Below are 21222 nucleotides of genomic sequence, written 5' to 3' on the forward strand. Positions count from 1 at the left end.
ATTTCCACTACTTTCAGAAATTAACATACCTGAATTTCATGGTAAGAAAATGAATGTCTTCTAGAATCATAGAATGGTTTGGGTTGGAAGGGACTTTAAAGATTATAGTTATGATCCTGTATGTGTTAGGGAACTGGAGCATACTTTCATGTCAGATATTTCTGCCATTGTTTTATATGCTATGTGGAAAAGCTGTGTTGTGTTACCGCCATGCTAAGGTCAGGTTTTGTAACACTTTTAAGCTTGGTGGGGCCAAAGTCAGTCTTGGCATAAATCCATTCACTGCAATAGATTTACACCAGAGATGAATATTGGCTCGTTCTTGGTAAATTTATTTTTGTCCAGCTCTTTATATTTTATGTTAGAAATATAAGTAGCTTGCGTGCCCTCAAACTAATCAGAAGAAGAAACAGTTTTGCTTATGCCAAAAAATAGAACTATCGTTTTTCACATTCTTACATTTTTCAAGTAAGATTATATTACTGTGACTTCTGAATTCCTGAAGTCTCTCTGGTCTCTGTGACTGCAAGGGCCAAGAGAAGGTTTCAAGGGGAAAATCTGAAACTCTTCACGCAGTATGTTTTGTGTTGTGCATATGAGATACAGTTAACGTTTTGTATGCGTGTGATTAGTGTGGAAAAAAATTAATGCAGGCCAGTATTATGATTTATGGACTGAATCTTTGGCCCACTGAACACTTGCCAAAATGAAAATCTTTACCCCCCTCCCCCCTTTGGATATTAGAAACAGCTACTGTTTTTGTTGATCTTTTTAACTTCTGAATAGGCCTATTTCAAGTCATAGCAGCATGGGAGCTCAGATTAATAATATACTTATTCAGTCAGTGATACTGAGTGAAACCATTGCCAGTGTGAGCATGAAGGATAGGATTTCTTTAAATTATTTTCAGGTGCATTAATGCATTTCTGAAAGAAGAATATGAAGATATTTGAAAATAAATTTTTCTTTATCGATTGTGTTACAGGTGTGTATGAGTTTTAATATCAAGAATTTTTTAAGGTGTCTCTCCTTTTGATAACTTCTGTACTGTGCTCACTGTCAGTCCATCTATCAGATAGGTAACAAGGATAATAGCAAAGAGATTATGATTATGATCTTGCCTTTTGTACAATATTTTTGAATTTAGTGAAAAAGGCATACTCCATGCTGTGAAGCATCCTTTCTATCCCACCTATTCTACAGCTTCATCTCACGCCAGAACCAAAGGCTAGAGAGATGAAAGGAGGAAATCCTGTATATTTCTCTTCTGTGTTTGGGTTGGGCCTCCTTATGCCAGTCGCTTGATGAGCTTGTGCAAGGTTTCTAGTCTTGTACTGGTTTCGATATGATCTATTTGTGTATAAATTAGCCCAATTTCCTGCACCCACTGAAGGTGAACCCAAGGCTGATGTGCTTAGTCCTTTACAAAGAGATTTTTGTGCTTTGCAGCATGATTTGAGGCTTTTAGAGGCACTGTTGCAATGGAGGTGAGGACAGTTCTTTGCTTCACGCTCCTTTGGCCACCTCTTACCAATTTTTGTGGCATTCATTGCTCAGTCCCATCTTTATCTCTTTCATGTCTGAATGGCCTCGTCTGCTCAGTAAGGTTTTTCCAATTACTTTATTAATAGAGTCAGTGTTTCCTATCAATTAATTTTCTCTCTCTAAAATTAAATAAGAGTATGACTGAAAATGCCTTTATGTGAGTCTGGTTTGTACTAATGATAAGTCAAGTAGGGGTAGAGTTTCTTTCAAGAAATACTTAGGTAAGCTGTTTAAAATTAATATTTGTTATTCTAAAAAATTGTGAGGGAGATCAGCCACCCTTCCACAGTTGCAAATAAAGTGCTATGGTGAGAATTTGGCATTTTTACATTGCCTGAGAGAATTATACGTTCATTTTCTGGGCTAATGTGGTGCAAGGAAAGAAAAAAAAAAAAAGGGATGTAGCGCTTTTTAAAAGCAATCATTTTAAATACAAACAAAAAAGCTTTTGCTTGAGATTTGTCAAAAGTCTTTCAGTCTTTTCATAAAATTGTTGTTCACTTCTTGGCTAGCAAGAGCCGAGTGAGTGACACCTTTGAGAGTCCCAGCTTGTATTTTAGTGCATAGCTTGTATTTTGCTATTCACTACCATGCAAAATATTATCTGAACTTATTTAAAACAAATCCTGGGGAATAAAATTTTTTAACACAGAAACAGCCGTCCTAATTTATTAATTTATTTTAGTTGCAGCAAGCAGCTGAAGTTTCTCAGCTGAGAGGAGCTCGAGTCATCTCTGCTGAAGATCTCCTGTTCTTAATGCGCAAAGATAAGGTACGGTAAAAAACCAGAATTTTCTTACTTTACATAGCTGCTTATCATGTTTTAAAGTGTTTGCTTAACCTCTGTGAAAGGAGTTCATCATCATTAATAGCTTTATTTAAAAATATAGGGGCTCTGCAATTGTATTGTATTGTACAGAGTACAATAATTGTGTAACGTTTTAATTAATTCTGATTTTTTCCAGAAACATCAATTAGGAATAGATTTTTTTCAATAGCTTTAGGGTGGGTACTGTACCCTAAAGCTCAAAACAATTTCTTAATAAAGATATAAATATTGACCCTTATCCTTTATATCCCTTTTATTAAAAGTCAATCATTCTAATTTCCTCCTCATTATGCAAAGTGTAAATGTTATATTTGACGGTGTGACCATTACATTTTTGTCATCTAGGCTGTCAGTAAATCCTGTCTTGATTTTTCCTTTATAATATTTTCTCCTGTACTTTATCTCACTAAAATCTGCAAATTTAGGGATGATCTTGCTTTCTCTGGATCACAAGAAGAGCAGGTCAATAATTTAAAGAAAACAATTTTCCATACGAAGATTACATTAATTTTCTTTCTTTAAATTTTAAAATTATGAAAAAATGATTTTCAACTATTTTTATCAACATTATTTATTCTTCCTTTATCTCTTTTTTTTCCCCTAGTTCCTCCCTTTCCTGTCCTCTTTTCCTCTCCCTTTTTGTTTATCTTTCCTTGTTTGATAGGTTAAACCTAATGACCAAAGCCATATCAAAATTAAAAAACACTAAAATGTAAAAACCAATTACAGTTTATCTGATATGATCCATAAGGCTGTACTGATAACAGTGCTCAATATGTATGTCAAAGGTTATGAAAACAGGCATTTGTATGTTTGAATTTCCAAACTAAGCTAAGATTTTGAAGTGCCATGAAGAAGCCTGATTTCTGAATTTCTACTTTCTGAAAGTCAAAACCTGTTTCTGTCTCACAGTTGGCAAGCAAATTACCAAGGAGCTCAAATAAATAATATTTAATGTGAAATTGCTACTGATCTTGATGTACTTTCTATGTAAGGATTTTCTGCAGAATCAAAAATTATGTACGTTTTAAAAAAGTTGTTTACTGAGTAATATATTACACAATTATATGTTTGTGTGTTACAAAGTTAATCTAAATAAAAAGTAACTATATATAATACTAATTAATATAAATGTATTTTTTTCTCTTAGAAGAAGCTTAGAAGGCTACTTAAATACATGTTTTTTCGAGACTACAAATCCAAAATTGTCAAAGGAATAGAAGAAGATGACCTCCTTGAAGGTAGAAAAAGAATTACCTAATTTGAGGGAGGCTTGGTATTTTAGAAATGCTCTGAACAGCTCAATGAAAAGTATTAATGTCTTCCTTAATGGTTAAAGACAGAAAACTATTTTCTCCAGAGTGAGCTGGTTTAAAATCTCTGCTTTTCCATTTTAAATACTTCAAAAGTAAGTATTTGCATCTACTATCCAAATGATAAGTAAGACTGCTTAATGTCAGAACTTTGTTGAAGTACGAAACTGGTGCTAATTAAAGGGCTAATTGGTTTCAGCACGTGTAATTTAAATGCGGCAGCTACCGCATGCAATTGAATGGACATTTGTTAAATTATTATCAAAGGATTTTGACATGTTTTGCAATAAAATCCCATAATCTGAAGTCACTGAATGCTAATATATGACCTGGGCTTGTTTTCAATGTGGTTTAACATTTTATACGTTGAATCTGTACTTTGAAGAGTGGAAAACACTTTTGTTTCCCCATTCCATGAGCAAGTCACAGATTTTATAACCCATGCATTTAAAGGAAAAGTTCTTTGAATTAAAAATATATTTATTTCTGCCAAATAGTTTGCTGGTATAAAGTTCTGTTGATTTATATTAATAGAAGAATTAGCATTTCCTTTGTAAAAAGTTGTGTTAAACCTTATCATAGCAAATCTAAAGCTTGCCATACTTTTATAACAGCTAGCAATGTCAGTGCACAACTTTTTGTATTTAACTTATTTCCTTTCTTAGAGCCTTTTATTTTTTTATTTTTTAATTTTTTTTCCTTGCAATGAATTCCTTGTGATTGGTTCCTCTGAGCATCCACATTGATGTTAGGTAAACATTGTACTTCTTTCTTTGACTTAATAAATCTGTAGATAAATTTTTGTCAAATCATTTGAGATTTAATTTGCCTGTGGCATTTTATTTTCACCACATATGAAAGAATATTGTTTCGTGCAAGCAATCTGGCAGTATAGCTTCCTACCTGATAGCTTTGGGGTTTTTAATACTTAAGTCTGTGTCACTGTTTAAAACAAATAAGCAATTTTCATAAGCCATTTACATGCTCATGAAATGCTTTCTAAACACAGTTTATCTGGGAGTTAAAGACTGCATTTTCTGGCAGGCTTTGGTAATTGAAGCCATTAATTTTTTTTTGCAAAGCTCATGTCTCTATAGCTGCTAATCTGTTTAGAACAGCAGAGACCACTTTGTCAGGGTTCTCCAGGTTTTACTGTAGAGCAACAGTCCATCACCTGTGGAGCTGCGTCTTAGCGTTTGTGTTATGGTTTGTGTTAGGCTGTAGGTAATTAGGATGTTCTGGATGCTTTGAGGAAAGAACGTTTCCTCTATATATTCTGTTCTATGAGTGAGGTTTTTGTGCAACCACAGAAGAGTATTTTCTTCTACAACTCTGTCCACTGCAGATCCTTCAGTGAGAAATAATGATATATGAGCAGAAGGCTGGGTTTCTCCAGATTACAAGGAAACACTAAGTTATGCTAGAAAACACTAAAGGTGATTTTTTACTAGTTTTACTGCAGCACAGCAGTGACATCACCTTGATCAAGTAGCACAACTTGTATGAGGAGGACAGCAAGAACAGACCTTTTCTGCATAGCGCATCTGATTCTAAAATGTGTGCCTCCTAGGGACATCAGCTGATGTTTGGAGAAGCCAAATAACTTGTTTGTTGTTTTTTGCTTACCTTTGTGAAGATAAATTCAACAGTAATAACACCAACAAACGGCAGAAGCTTGCTCAAGACTTTCTCAATTCTATTGACCAGACTGGAGAGCTCTTAGCCATGTTTGAAGATGATGAGATTGATGATGTCAAGCAAGAGCGGATGGAGGTAATTCTTTTCTTTTACTGATACCCAGCTCCAGCAGAGAAAACTGTGAAGTATTTAATACATCATGCTGGTCTGATGCTTTTTTCACGCTGCATATTATATCATTGTCACATGGTTTTTACTTTTGCCCAGATGGTATAAAGGAATCCTATTTCCATATTTTTCCTATTCCCTCAAATGTTGCCTGATATCTAAGCAAGCATGCTGAGAAGGAAGATTAAGAAAAAGTAGTTATAGATCTTTCTGCCTACCATGTATTTGTATTTCCTTCCTGTAAAAAGCAGGTTCTATATATAAACATTTCCGATGCATTTTTCACAATAATTTTTTTTCTTTTTCATTATTCCTCTCATTAGAAAATTGTTTCAATAGCATTTAAGGACTCTTTTCGTATAACACAGATTACAGATAAAATTAAAATATTGTGTACAAACATGCTTCACTATATGCTCTCTTCTCCATCCTGCTTTCAAGTCCTATTTTCTGATCTATATACTTGTGAAAAATTATGTCTACATTACAGAGTGCAGTACCCTATTGCTCTCAAAAAGCTAGGTGGGATCAAGAAGCAAAATAGCTGTGTTTAGCATGGAAATCTGTGGAGCGATGGTTTTGATACCAGTTGGTTTTGATCCCAGTTTTATTCAGTTTCACGGATGTTTAGCTATACTGGCACAAGACACTACATCATAGCAAGTACACCTTATAGATCTTATCAACCCTATGTCCTCTTTATCAGTAGGGAATCTTCTTGAATGTCATTTGAAGGATTTATAAGATCCAAAGGCTGAATCTGTACTAATTAATAAACTAGGCCAGGGCCGGAGGCAGATGACATGGCCTCACTTGGGTCCCTATGGCTAAATTTTCTGCAGATGGACAGGACTACCCTGTCTTTTTGGTAGCCTTGTCCGTAGTGAATACAGAGAACAGTCCATGGCCTCTGTTCACACTCAATTGCTCAATTCCTCCTCATGTCTAGTGTGGGCAACTAGATGTCAAGGGCAAAAATTGTGCCGGAGGCACGCTCACAATTCCACACTAGTGCTTAAGCCAATTTCCATCCTTTTTAAACAGCAATACAGTATACCTGACTGTTAGAAATTTGCTATTTTTAGAGTGCTTTTTATACGTTTTCTGTGCAAGAAGCTGGATGCTTTAGTGTGATTTTTTTTTTCTATGCTGAGGTGACTGTGTTCAGTAATATTTGTGTATTTAATATTTGACTATTAGGGCCTCATTTCACTTTCAGGATTTCATGGAAAGTTCTAAGAAATAATGAAATTTTTATCCTGCCCTAGTTGTGATTTTTTTTTTTTCTCCCTAATGACCTAATGAAGCTCCTTTTTAGAACTGGGGCTTTCTCAATCTTGTTTCCCCTTCCTTCTCCCCTATAATGGGGAGAAATCAAAACCTAATCAAGAATCCCTTCTCCCTAAGAATTTTGCTAGGAACAAGTCCCATTTCTCCCCAGCTGAGAATCAGTGTCATAGAGCATTTGTTCACAACCACTGTATGTGTTTTGGAAACTGATGGTTTCTTGTCTTTTCTTTGCTTTCTTGTGTATTTATGCAAAGTTTTATGTTCTGCATAAAGGTGGACAAATCCTCTGAGCTTGTATGCACAGAAAGGCATAACAGCCCTGTTCTGAATGAATGGGTGATGTGCTTGACTTTACATTCTTTCTTGTCATTCCAGTATAATAATTTTTTGGTCTAAAAAACTACGCAAGTTGCTAGAAGTGTGAAGTTCTCTGCCCTAGACAAGGACAAATCTGACTCCGTGATTGTCTGTTAAGGAATGTGTTTCTGTAATCAAATATTTATCTTTCATCTGACTACATGTTTTGTTTTTTCTCACTAGATTATAATTCATTAACTGTAGTGAGTATATATATATACACGCACACAAAAGTAATTCTATGTTAATCTACTTTATTACATTTTGTGGAGTCTTGATCTGTTTCCATGTAAAAAAAAAAAAAAAACCAGAGAAAAATCAAGATGTTCTTATTTTAGAATAGATCCGTGATTTATATACAGGTATGAAGTCAGTACTGTGTATTCTTTCGTGTTAGTTTTTAAAACTAATGACAAAACATGAAAGATTGCTTGAAACATGCTAGTCAAAATGTTGAACATATTTTTTGGCTTTGTTTTGTTTGGAATTTTGTTGTCACTTTGAGGTGGCTGGAAAGGAATCAAAGATAGTAGGAAATGTGATCCCTTCCTAAAGAAAAAGTTGTTAGTGAATGGGCTAATCTCGTGTATCACTTCTTTTTTTTTTTTTTGTGCACAGGAGATTGTTTAATCCACACTCAATTTTGGAGGAAACCCAATAGACACTTTAACAGCATTCTTTAAGGAGTTAGTATACTTAAATCTTGAACTGCGATCTAAAGGCAGTGTTCCTTTTAGGTATCAATTGCCTCAGAAACGTGTGGTTATCTTGGTTTGGACAACTGTAAATTATTTCAGTTCCACTTTGCCTTGGGCCAAAATCATGCTAAGTTTTCCAGAGCAGATGATAAACATATATTTCTGATGTCATTATGGGCTACACAAGATATGATTGTTTAGCAGTATGGTTTCAGTTACGATACAAAAAGCAAATATTGTTTAAACTTATTTCTTTCAAAACATTTTATAAAATTAGAGCTAAGACTTCATGAGATTGCTTGCTGTTCTGTGAGTTCTATTCTGTATTTGTACCATGGAAAAGTAAGCAAAGCTCCAAGGCACTTTCAAACATTACTAAAGGAGAACAAACATTTCTGCAAGTCTGACTGAAAAACACCCACTAACACTGTCATATTAAAAAGAAAATACATTCTTCTACAATTTTATGTAGAATTTATTGATGTATCTTGTTTTTAATTTGAAGCTAAGAGACAATCTCTAAAGCAGTAATAATACCAATGTGGAAAGGAAAGTGGAATACTCTTGAAATACAGGGAGGAATTAAGAACAAAATTCATATTACTTTGTCATAATACAAGATTACATTATTGATACATTGTGTTTAAGTGACTTATTATAAAATCCTCTAAAATAGCAATAAATAGCAGCAAACCAGCCAACTGTATTGGCAAAATCAAAACAAAATAAAAACTGGAGTAGCACCTCTGTTCATAAGTTAGTATTTTGCCCTCCTAAGATAGCAGTGAAACACCAGTGAAACGCTGCTCCTCAAGGTAAGAATGGTTATACATGGAATAAACTACACTCGTTCATAGATGTAATTGAACTGTGCAGGTGAAGGAGAGCTATCCAGATCATAGAAGTTGTCTTCATAACAGGTGACAGTCTATTGAGAATGACACATGTAACAGTGATCTATGTAACATCTTTTTTATTGTACAGGTTAGGCTCTGGAATGCCAGAGCTGGTGGTGCTCGGGAATTCAATTTCCCTTCTATTGGCTGTTATGACAGAATTCACAAGAAATAAAACCTTGCTAGTGGATTGCAATTTTGCTTTCCTCTGTCTATTAAAAATCATTTAGAAGGGAGAGCCGAGATTTCTGTGAGATATGGCTGGATTGGTGTGGGGAGAAGCTGCATGCTCATTTAAAATCTCTGCACTTTTCCTTATTTTGCAGTTTGGGTAGAGATGCAGTTTTGGGCGTCTTTGTCCTTATGTTAGTACTCTGAACCTCTCAGGTGATCTGTCCGTAGTAAAACTAGATACAGGTTTGGCTGTGATTTTGTGAATGGTAACTCCAGTTCTGCTAAACTTTTGTATGAGAACCACTATCAAATTCTCCGTGTCTTGTTATTAAAATCAAGTATAGCCCTTTTAAGACTTTAGTCAACATCATTGCAAAGCTGACATCTCTCTTGTTCTGTAAGTATCCGTTTTTCATCATTTGTTTTATAGTTCCAGTACCTTCCGCACCAGGAGAAAAATCTTCCAATCAGAAATCTGAACCAACATACAAAGGAATGAATAGAGCATCATGCTGTGAATGCTCTGTTTCACTTTTATTCCCCTGAGATTAAAAGAAACACCATTCATCTGTCACTCTGACTACTAGTTTAGGAACTCTCAGTTGTTATATGGCAATAATTCAGTTGCAGGAGCTACCGTTATGCTTTCATAGTACATTGCAAGTTTGAATAAACAGTAGAGGGAAAATAACTTCCCTGGAAGAATATACTACCTTGAAAGTAGGCTAGATGCCAGCAAAATGTTAAAACTAAGTTACATCCCTATAGAAAGGGATTGGCAGAAGCTTGTGGTTCTTTAAGATGTATTGTCCTGTGAATTACATTAGGTATTTAAAAACTACAGATATGCAATGGCTTTAAACTGAAAGGGAGTAGGTTTCAATTAGATATAAGGAAGAAATTTTTTACAATGAGGGTGGTGAAACAGTGGAACAAGTTGCCCATAGAAGTTGTGGCTGCTTCATGTCTGGAGGTGTTTGAGGGCAGGTTGGATGAGGCTTTGAGCAACCTGGAAGGTGTCCTTGCCCATGGCAGGGGGGGTTGGAACTAGATGATCTTTAATGACCCTTCCAACCCGAACCATTCTATGATTCTATGATTCTATTTTATTGTTCTAGGAATTTCATTGTGAATGTGATTTTTCCTGTGTTGCTCATTAGTATGCTGCTTTTAGTGGGAAGTCTGTACAAAGCCCACAGAAATGCAATGGACCCTGTGTGAAATACAGTTGATTGCCATTAAGCGTAGATGCATTTAGAATATATCCTTTTTTCACATGACCCTTAATTGCTCTCATTTAATTTTTCCTTTTTTCAGACACAGTTAATTTGTGTCTGGACAAGACATCTAAACACACCTAAATGCACCTTGGGGTACAGTCATGCTCTGGAAGTCCACTCTGTTTTGATCGTTGAAATAAGGTAGACTTGGCATATAGTAGTAAATTAGACAGTGACAAAGAAGATTCCTGGTGGAATATGATCATCAAATTTTAAGTGGTCACACTTTGACCTGAGCCAGGTTGTGTCATCCCAAACAATCTCTGGGAGTCAGCCTGGGCCAGGAGCTTTCTCTCAGTATGGATATGGCCACTCTTTGGGAGGCTTGGAGAGCAGGAGCATGGAAATAAGTTGCTCCATGCTGAGTGCCCTTGGAGGTAGGGCATGGACCTGGTGTCTTTTAATTGGGACAGCTAAAATTTGATGGCATAATTAAAAAAAAAATAAATAAACAATGAGCTCTTCTGTTCAGTGAGGATCTGAAAAATGATGTTGAAGTACTCAAATTCATTGTACTCCATTGGAAAAGATGTACAAAGAAAACAAGCAGGAAATTATTTAGAAAGAGTTCTGAGGCCTTTTAGTACTACTGTGGTGATTTCACTGGCAAAAATTATGCCAGTGTAAGTGCTGTGTAAGGTCATCACTCTTTAGGGAGGAGTATCTGTTGGTGCAGGGTGTATCAATAACAAACTGGAATTTGATTTAAAGCCCATATGGAAAGCTTAGAGCTGTAGTACAGACAACACATACTTAACAGAAACTGCATGCTGGAAGACAAACTAAGAAGTTTTATGTTGCTAAGCATCAGAGCATTGTTTCTCAAAGCTATATATATTATTTCTCTTTTTTGCTGTATCGTATTTCTGATAAACTTACTTTTCTGCTTCTTCAGAAGGAATTATTTTAACTCTCTTACTCATTTCTCTTATTCATTTCGTGTCAACAGAAGCTCTATTTTGTTACAGAATCTTTGCATTTAGTTGGGCGGCGACTTCTGTTATCTCACAATATTGTGCCCAAATCCAATAATTTATGAATTTTTAGAATCACAGTTTACGAGCATTAACCCTTCTTAGATTTTATCAGCTACACCCTATGAAAGAATACATCTTGGGGTGAGATTCAGCTGCAAATGAAAATGTTTAAATTTATTTTGGGTTTTTGCATGTGAGCTGTGTCTCATCTCTCACTGTAATTACTGCAGACCCAGGCACTGTAAACAGTGGAGTTTAGAGAGCTATTCCACTGATCAAATGTTTGTATCTTCTTTACAGTGAGCTACACAGCTCTGTAGATTCCTTTGGATGTATTTATCTTGCAGGGAATTTCTCTGTGTTGTCAGTGACCATTCTGCTTCTCTCCTGGACATATGTGGGGAGCAAAGGCTGACAGACTAAGACAAAAAGTATTAGAAGTGGAAAAGGCTTGAGTTTTGGGGAGCTGGTAAAGGGACGGAGTATATATGCCTACAAGTATGTATGACTGCTCAGGTTCACTTGAGCGTAGGAGTATAATCCCTGTGGTGTTATTGTGCTGTCTTTAAAAATACTCTCACAGATCTATCATCCATTTATCTTGTGTTGGTCCACAAATAGAATTGCAGCTTTCAAATAATTTAACGTTTACACCAGCAACTCAAGTTATAACCTTAAATTTTAAGACAGTAAGTTTTGAAAAAGGGTAGAAAATTCAGGTTCTTTATTCTTTACTCAACATTGTTAAATATGGGTAAAGCGACTCCAGTGATGGGACACAGAAGGACAAACCATACTGTTAAAAGCCTTATGTCTTATTATACATTCTTGTATGGATTGCATAATTGCAGCCCTAAGTGTAAACACCACACCTGTGTGTCCAGGCTGAATAAGAGGAGGTTGTGTTGAGTTTTGAAAGGGGCTTATAATGGCTAAGTAACATACTCAAATAGGAGTGGGAAAGTTCCTGCCCAAGGACACGAGATTGCTAAGACGGTGATGAAAAAAACAGGATCTCCTTTTCCCACCCCCTTAAACTGCTTTGAGAGCTTGGTGCATCACTACCACAAGTTGGGCTGAATTCATCAAAGTGGAATTCATCAGATGTTAGGAAAAGTACTTCTGGTGCCTTCAGGGTAGTTCTCTTTGGAGACTGAAGTTCTTTGTATGCAGTGGGACCTCGATAATATGAAAGAATGAGTGTAATGATCTCTAACAGACTGAAAGGTCAACACCAGCTCCCTGTCTACTTCTTTTGATATACAGAGATGCAAAGATTAAAAAGATCGTAGATGGAACATCAATCAAGAAAAAACCTTTTATTGTCTAAGTAATGTTTTTTTTCAATATTCTAAAACATACTTTACTGAAGTTAGGAATCCAAATATAGAGGGAATTAATTTCATTACATCAGTCCAGTGTTTCCAGATGAGCGCAAAGACAGCACAACTAGTAGCATCTCAACTGTAAATTAACTGTCTGGGCATCAAAGTGTTTGTAACCATTATTCGGTATAAAAATAAGCCTGCTGGTATTAATGGTTTCTCTGATTACACAGTGCTTGGGAATGTTTGGGATACTGGGAAAACACTATTTCTCTTGGGTAATGATTGAATTGGTTAAAAGTAAACAAAATAAACAGAAACAGGTTTTCATTATTATCTATATGTCTGTAAATATTGTGTCATTCTTATCAGAATGGGAAAAAGCTATCAAGAGGAAAAGGTTTTTTTATAGCCAATAGTATCAATAGACTTTGTACGCTGCTGCAAATCTAAGATTATTAGGGTTTTTTCACATTGAGATTGACTGCTATGGTTTCATAAAGTGTGCTATTTGTTTGGGTATTCGGTCCTGGTAAAATATTGTTGGTTTTAGAGCATTTTACTGAATGTTGCTCATACTACTAATTTAGGCAGTTCTGCTGGGAGGACAAGGTGTTATTTGCTTTTCTGTCTTTCAGTTCTTTGAGTATTTTTTTTACCACAGTTTACTTTCTCTGAGGAAGAGGAAGATTCTGGGCTGTTGTATTTTGTATTTTTGACACTCGAATGACTATGTTTTAAGTTTTGGAAGAAAACTTTATATATATATATATTATTTATAAATATAAATATAATTAAATTTAGACACACATACATATAAACGGTATTTCTGTGGAGCATTTGATTATGAGCCAAATGTAAGACCAAAGAAACATTCTCCTTATAAGTGTATTTTAATACTGTGATTATTCATGATCCTGTGTTTAACATGTTTGTTGCTTATATATGCTAGTCACCACATATTGGTACTCACAACACAATTGTTGTATATGTAAACTGTGGAGAACTGGGAAGAAGGACTGATGCTGAAGTCTGACAAAGGTCCCATTGGTAGTAGGTTATTGAAATTACTGTCATGCTTTAAAGTAATCAAACAAATCAGTGATGATAATGATTTGTATTTCTGAGGTTGTGTAGAGATGCGATAAGGCAAATCTTTTACATAAGACAGGATGTAAATCAGATACTTTTGCAGGAGGGAAAAGCTTTTTCGGGTCTTTGATACCTAATTTTTCAGTAGCAAATTACTGATCTTTTATACCTAGATATGTGCCCTTTACAAATCCATTACTGTAATAATTAAATCCTTTCTGAACAAATTAAAAATGGCAACAGTTTATTTCTTAAGGTAAGATGTTAACCAGGCCTATACTGAGAATAGTTTCATGAAGTCAAGCTTTCTGGAAAGAATTGGTCACTTCAATAAAACCATTTGTGAGATTGTTTTGCACAGGATTCACAAAACTCAAAAGAAAAATCCATGGAGTTGTAACATTAAAGAAAGCTATGTAATAATTTCAAAAATAGTATTACTCTATGACATTCGCACTTCTCACCTGTTGCAAGGAAGAGATTTTCTAAAATTATTGAGAAGAACGAGACTGAAACGTCAGCACAGAGAACCTGTGTTTTTGGCAGAAAACTTCACAACCACCCACTTCTCTGCTTCCATGGAATGGCGTTCCTCAGGGCTTGGTGTTGAGGCCGGTGCTGTTTAACATCTTTGTTGGTGACACGGACAGTGAGATCGAGTGCACCCTCAGCAAGTTTGTTGACGACACCAAGCTGTGCAGTGTTGTGGACACGCTGGAGGGAAGGGATGCCATCCAGAGGGACCTTGACAGGCTGGAGAGGTGGGCCTGTGAGAACCTCATGAAGTTCAACAAGGCCAAGTGCAAGGTCCTGCGTGTGGGTCAGGGCAATCCCAAGCCCAAGTATAGACTGGGTGGCGAATGGATTGAGAGCAGCCCTGAGGAGAAGGACTTGAGAGTACTGATTGATGAGAAGCTCAACGTGAGCCGGCAATATGCACTGGCAGCCCAGAAAGACAATCGTATCCTGGGCTTTATCAAAAGCAGCGTGGGCAGCAGGTCGAGGGAGGTGATTCTGCCCCTCTACTCTGCTCTCGTGAGACCCCATCTGGAATACTGTGTTCAGCTCTGGGGTCCCCAACACAAGAAGGACACAGAGCTGTTGGAGTGGGACCGCAGGAGGGCCATGAAGATGATCCAATGGCTGGAGCACCTGTCCTGTGAAGACAGGCTGAGAGAGTTGGGGCTGTTCAGCCTGGAGAAGAGAAGGCTCTGGGGACACCTTCTAGCAGCTTTCCAATACCTAAAGAGGACCTACAAGAAAGCTGAAGAGGGACTTTTGACAAGGGCATGTAATGATAGGACAAGTTGTAATGGCTTTAAACTGAAAGAAGGTGGATTTAGATTAGATATTACAAAGAAATTTTTTAGAATGAGGGTGGTGAGATGCTGGGACAGATTTCCCAGGGAAGTTATGGATGCCTTATCCCTGGCAGTGTTCAAGGCCAGGCCAGATGAGGCTTTGAGCAACCTGATGCAGTGGAAGGTGTCCGTCTCCATGGCAGGGGGGTTGGATCTTTAGGTGATCTTTGAGGTCCCTTCTAACCCAAACCATTCTATGATTCCCAACCTACAAGGCTCCATGGTGCAGGAGCACCTTGGATCATCAGCCACTGTTTGACCAAGCTTCAATACGCCGTCCTGAATTTCTCTTTTCTTCCATTGATGGATAGATATCACAAAAAGCTTTCTGTGAAAGAAAATAAGATCTTCTAACAGATAAAGTAAATAGAGGAAGGTTCTGTCTTACATGAAATAGATGTTTGGTGATGTTCTTCTATTTCAACTACTGCAGAAGACAGTGTTCTGAGATTTAAGAGGCAAGGTCCTGGATTTAAGAGATAGGTGAGAACATTCACAAACCAATATTAAGGAAAGGATTTTTTCTTGCTTCATCTATAGGAGGCTGACTCATGCTTCTCAACCTAAGGCAGTGCCTACTTAATTTATCTGAAGGTTCATTTATCTGGTATTTCTAGCCATGACAGCTATAGCAGAGAAGCAGCTTTTTTCCTCTCCTTACTCCATATATTCACTAAGGGAATAACAATGCCTTTCTCAGTATTAGACCCCAGCCAGGAACCAAAACCTAGTTTTAATCAGGCTCATGGGTCAGCCCTGAAAATACCTTCTACAAAATTACTAAGAATCCCTTTGTTTTAAAATGTTTACCCTCTGATAGCAGAGTGAGGAAGCTGTGTGTCATCACAGCCTCTCCATCCACTGTTGGTAGCACACAGGCAATATAGAAAAGCACTGAAAGTCATTTTCAGGCTGCTCTTCAGCTAAATATAACCAAAATGAGCTCAGACCTATTGAATTGTACAACTTAATGGGAAAAAAAAAACAATCTATTGAAGGCTTTTGAATACTAAGACGTTGCATTTGGTTAAGGAGGTGCTTGAGCCACAGGTCATCATGTGGTGTAAGACTATTCAGGAAAATAATTATTATAAACTTGTCTTGTAGTTTTGCTATTCCCTAAGCCTTCGTGGCTAGCTACTGTTGGAGCCTGGGCTAAATAGAGGTCTGTTCTGTCCCTCCTTACATATATTTGGTCTTTGCTTTTCTCCTTTTGTTCTTGATTTGGAGTTCTGTTTTTCCTCTTTCCTCTGACCACAGGATTAGTCAGGACTAGTGCAATTTGTCTCCTCAGAAGTAAAGAGGTCATTTTGCTATTTTCTGGTCTATATTGCCTATGTTATTTGATTGAATTCAGATAGAATTTTGTGAACATTTGTCACAGGAACTTAAGCAAAAATTCGGGAAACACTTGATTCACTCAATAGTCACTATCTATGTATCATCCTCCTCCTTTGTGTAAGTTCCAGTCTAAAAGCTAGCATGTCACAAGATTTGATTACAAATTGCCCAGTTGCTAAGTACAAGTTTTGTCATTTTTCCTTCCCATTTGCAAAGCCGTCCCACCTACATTCACACTACAGTTCAGATGTCATTAGGAAAGCCAAATGATCTGTTACTAAGGTGAAGGTCATTAAGATAATCTAATAGTAAATGTATTGCTTCCTATTGAATTAAGAGGTATATTAAAGGCACCAGTATTTTTGGTTTCAAAGCTCATTCTGATAGGACTACACTTGTAACCTGACAGACTATCCCTAAAATAGGATCCTGTGGCAGATTTTTATAGGAGATATTGGTTTAGCACTGAGAGTAAGAATAAGAACACAAGTACAATGAAGAATACAAAATGTGCAGGTTAATGTAATTTTAGCTTTATCAGCTTTCCATGTGAATTAACATGCAAGGAATTAAAGTGAGAATAGGACATCTCTTAACTGGGGTGGTTGCTACCCCTTGTACTACATTTTCTTGAAACTTTTCTTTCTCTTTATGCATTAAACTCAGACATGATTAGCTGTCGAATCTTATAAATGAAATAAAAGCCGTAATTCATAGCATGGCAAATAAATACTGAGTCATGATACCAGAGCAGTCAAATCTCTGGAAGGCAAGCCTGCCATTCAGAAGGACCTTGTTGATAGACTGGAGAAATGGGCTCATGGGAACCTCCTGAAGTTCAACAAAAGCCAATGTGGGATGCAGTAACCTCATGCAACAGTACAGCTTGTGGGCCGACCACATACTGGACTGTGTAAGTAAGAGGTTAGCAAGCAGGTCAAGAGAAATAATGCTGCCCCATTATTTGGCACTTCTGAGCCTGCATCTGGAATCTGTGTCCAATGTATCTTGCTCCCAAGTACAAGAAAGACTTTGACATACTGAAGGGAGGCTGGCAGAGGGTCACCAAGAAGTTTAGGGGCCTGGAGCACCTGACATATGTTGAAAGGCTGGGAGACTAGAGGTTGTTCAGCATGAAAAAGAGGAAGCTAAAGGGACTTAGACTTATTACTGACTACAACTGACTAACAGCAGGATACAGAGGAGACAGAACCAGACTGTGCTTGAATATGCATGGTAAAGGACAGAATTTGGGCTGATATGTAATTGGAAAAAAAAATTCTGATCAAAGATTGAAACTGGATGGCCAGAGAAGTTGAGGAAGTCTCCAACTTTGGATATATTTCAAACTTGACTGGTCAAGGTCCTGAGCTGCTTGATCTAACTGGACCTCTTTTGAGCAGAGAGTCGAACTGGAGATCTCTGGAAAGGTCCCAAACCTTTTCTGGTGTAAATTATTCTACCATTGAGTGATTCTGCACTGAAGTTTCCCATTTCAGATGTTAAAATGACAGGTGGGGTAGAAATAGAAGAGCTTTTCTAAAGCACATAGATGATAAACCATCTCAAATTTCTAAAAACTGTTTAAAAATCTAGGTAGCATATAATTGGACTTTCCAGCTTCTGCACTTTCTGTAATCTTTAACTGCTGGTATTTCCTGGAATAGATGTTTTATGTATACAAGGAACAGGGTTTTCTGTCTTTCATTTTGTCTCAGTCATTGTGGTTTATTTTATCTATGATGTTCCTTGCTGTATTCTTCCGTAAGAATGTGATCTGTCTGCTGTGTAAAATTGCTCTCAGTGATAGCTTCACACACGTGTTGTGGCTATGGAATCAGACGTGGTAAGATTTAAGCATCTTAAGCATCTGTTGAAATGGTAAAGTAATATAATTAAGCTCTACATGTTGCAAAATGGGAGATATATCCTTACTCAATTCACTAGAAAACAGACCCACAACGTTCCTAACAGAGCAGCATGAGTAATAAGCTGGCATAGTTTATTAACTCTACACAAGGTAACATTTTTCTATTTGTAGATTTTGCCCCTCAAGCTTTAAATTTTGTCTCCTCTCTTTTCTTCCATTTTGCTCTACCATCTTTGATTAAAACTGAGGATGCCTAGACAGTTAAACACTTTCATTAAATGAATTGGAAAAGGTTGTTTTAATTTGGATACTCGGGGAAAACAGTAGCAGTTCTCATTTTCAAATAGTTACCTTACATAAAGCCCTCATGGAATGAACATATAGAGTTTAATCTCACAGATATTCGTGAGATCAACATTTGGCCGTTTTAATAATCTGAGGTTCACATTTAGCTAACTTTGACGTGGCAAAAATTAGGTATTCCTGCCACTTTGGCTTGACAAAGTACATCCACAACTAGACCTAAACTTTCAAGGAAGACAAGACCATAATACTATCACTAGAAAAAATATTGATTTTGCATAGAGAATAAATTTTAGAAATTGATTTCTGTGAATTCAGTTAGATCTTTATCAAGTGAGGGCCACAGGCTTATTTTTGAGAAAAAAAAAAATGTATTCTTCTCAGTTGGATGTGTGGATTTATGACTTAAGAGATTTCTCTCTTCACTTTTGTATGCGGGTAGTGACAGGCTTTTAGAATTTCTTTGGCATAATGGTATCTGTATCATATACACTTTACTTTTGGTGTTCTAAAAGAGATTTCTTTAAAAGCAATGGCAAGAAAGCAATGTAAAGTGGTAATATAAAGAAATACATTAAGATGCATATATTTCATTTTCAAATAAATCTTAAACATTTTTTCCAGACTCTTCGAGTGGCACATGTAAGAGGCAAAGATATGGACTCCTTGGTAGCAGTGTTAAGTGCTGTTGAAACTTTGCCTCTGGAACTTTGGAAGCAATCATTAAATTTGGGTTTCCATTTGATCAAACGAAAGAAGGATGGGTCGTCTCTGTCAGAGGGCTGGATTTTATTTCCCAAGGCTAACAGCCATCTCTAGGACTTTGTCAGACCTACTAAAAGCTTTTTCTACCGTTGTCAGATGGTATTATTTAAAATCAGTTCATCCACTTGTGTGGGATTCATATCCCAAATCATACAGTGACTCTGACAAGAAGATGCTTTTACTAGGAGTGTTATTCAAAGTACTGTTGATTTTCTCAGGCTGCAGACATCTGCAGAAAAAGCTTGTAGAACATACAGCATCTGGTATCGAGTCCTAGCTCCTTACACAGACCATATCAAACAGCTTAGAAACGGAACACGTACTCTACATCCGCTTGGAAATAATTTTTTTAATGTTTATTGTAGATGTATTAGCTGTCAGCTCATATCATCAGCTAATTATTTTATATCTGAAAATTGTAATAGCATCCTCAGATGTACTAAACTCAGGCAGATTTCCAGCTACTAATCACACTCTACTTAAAATGGGAGTTAACTCTTGATGTACCCCAAGGCTGGAGATCTGATTTCTAGTTCCAGTATTTAAAGAAATATTTTAGTGAGGTGAATGCTGTGCCAGCTAACCTTATTACCATGAATTATATTTTAAAGAAAGAGACAAAAATGCTGAAGGGACATTGACATCTTTGAGAAATGCTACATCTGACTCTAAAAATGTCAGAAAAATTCAGAAACCTCGAGGAAGCCAAGCAGCTGCCAATGAAGACTGAATTTTCTCTAACAGCGTATATGGTGGCATGAGAATCGACAGCAACTTCTAATAGCGCAGTCAAGTGATTGATGCCAAACTGTGATTGTTACTGTTGCTACACTATAAGCACCTTTAATACTAAATAGACTTCAACCTTCAAAGCTGTGCTTCAAAATCTTGTTATTAAAGGTATTGTTCTTTGCATCTCAATAATGTTCTATTGTTAAGTGTAATATTTTGAACTGAAGACATTTTTCCATTATTCTGTGAGTAGGACTATGTGATTTTCTAATTTTTCTTTTTTTTCATAGAAGTTTGTTTCACCTTGACACTGCTCCACCTCCCAAAAAAAACCCTAACCTTTCCATTTTGGTCAGTCTGTGCCTCCAAGAAAATCTAAATGGAATGAGATATCCTTAGAAATGTGAACAGGTTTTGACATTTCCAAAATTAAATTATTTTCATTTAACCTGAGGTTAAATTTACGAAGCTGACAGTGTCCAGCAATAAAAAGATCAGCCTGAACTATGGCATATATTTAGTATCTTTATAACTGATTTTGAAAAGGAATTGCAGCCATGGCTTCCTTTTCAGGAGATTATCCTGGTAGTAGGATTCTGAGATATTTCTTGTTAAGCTCTTGAATTCAAAGCTTTCTGTCTTTTAAAATTGTTTGACCAACTGTAGAATAAAGTAGAATAAAAAAAGAATTCTTTCTATAGTTACGAATATTTTCTGTTTTCCTCTTTTGTTAAGTGACTGAAAACTTTGCATGTAGAATTGGACAGTGCTCACATCTTTGGAAGGTATTGTTTTCATTGCAAGCAATTTTAAGAATGTGCGCGGGGAATAGTCTCTTGTTAAATTTATTTCTATAGCAGGCTGGATGAATGAATACTATGTTCAAAAGCTATTATTAACACAGCGTACAATTTGTGTATTGGGCACTGCAAATTAAGAAGATTGAAAGTCAAATTCCCCAAACTGGTCCTTGTCCTTAATGTCTTACAGTCTGAATACTCTTTATATTGCTTTTAATTGGTGATTTGAAATAAAGTGGCTTCTCTCTTATGATAGGACTCAGAGGAGCTGTGCTGATTTAGAACTTAAAATCTGAGCAGTTAGTTTAATAGTTCATAATTAAATTTCCGAATCAAGTTTACATTAAAATGAATTCATTTTAAGCGATTTCAAAATGGCACATTTCTACAGTGTACAATTACAACGAAGACCGATAGTGTTGCTTTGAATTATTATGGTGCTATTATGACATACTTTGTGAGTGATAT

The 21222-nt window shown here is 36.4% G+C and overlaps 1 protein-coding gene across 1 annotated transcript in view; it reads left to right on the forward strand.

Moving 5' to 3' along the window:
- SUPT3H (SPT3 homolog, SAGA and STAGA complex component) overlaps positions 1-21222 on the forward strand; it is an 87965-nt gene that overhangs the window by 46352 nt on the left and 20391 nt on the right. Inside the window, exons 2-4 of the mRNA XM_086625577.1 lie at positions 2231-2317; positions 3525-3615; positions 5324-5460. Coding sequence (XP_086481703.1) covers positions 2303-2317; positions 3525-3615; positions 5324-5460 — 243 coding nt within the window. The 5' untranslated portion in view covers positions 2231-2302. The remainder of the gene's footprint in view (positions 1-2230; positions 2318-3524; positions 3616-5323; positions 5461-21222) is intronic.

The sequence above is a fragment of the Tauraco erythrolophus genome, chromosome 2 (assembly GCF_009769465.1).
Source record: "Tauraco erythrolophus isolate bTauEry1 chromosome 2, bTauEry1.pri, whole genome shotgun sequence".
Classification (NCBI taxonomy): domain Eukaryota; kingdom Metazoa; phylum Chordata; class Aves; order Musophagiformes; family Musophagidae; genus Tauraco; species Tauraco erythrolophus.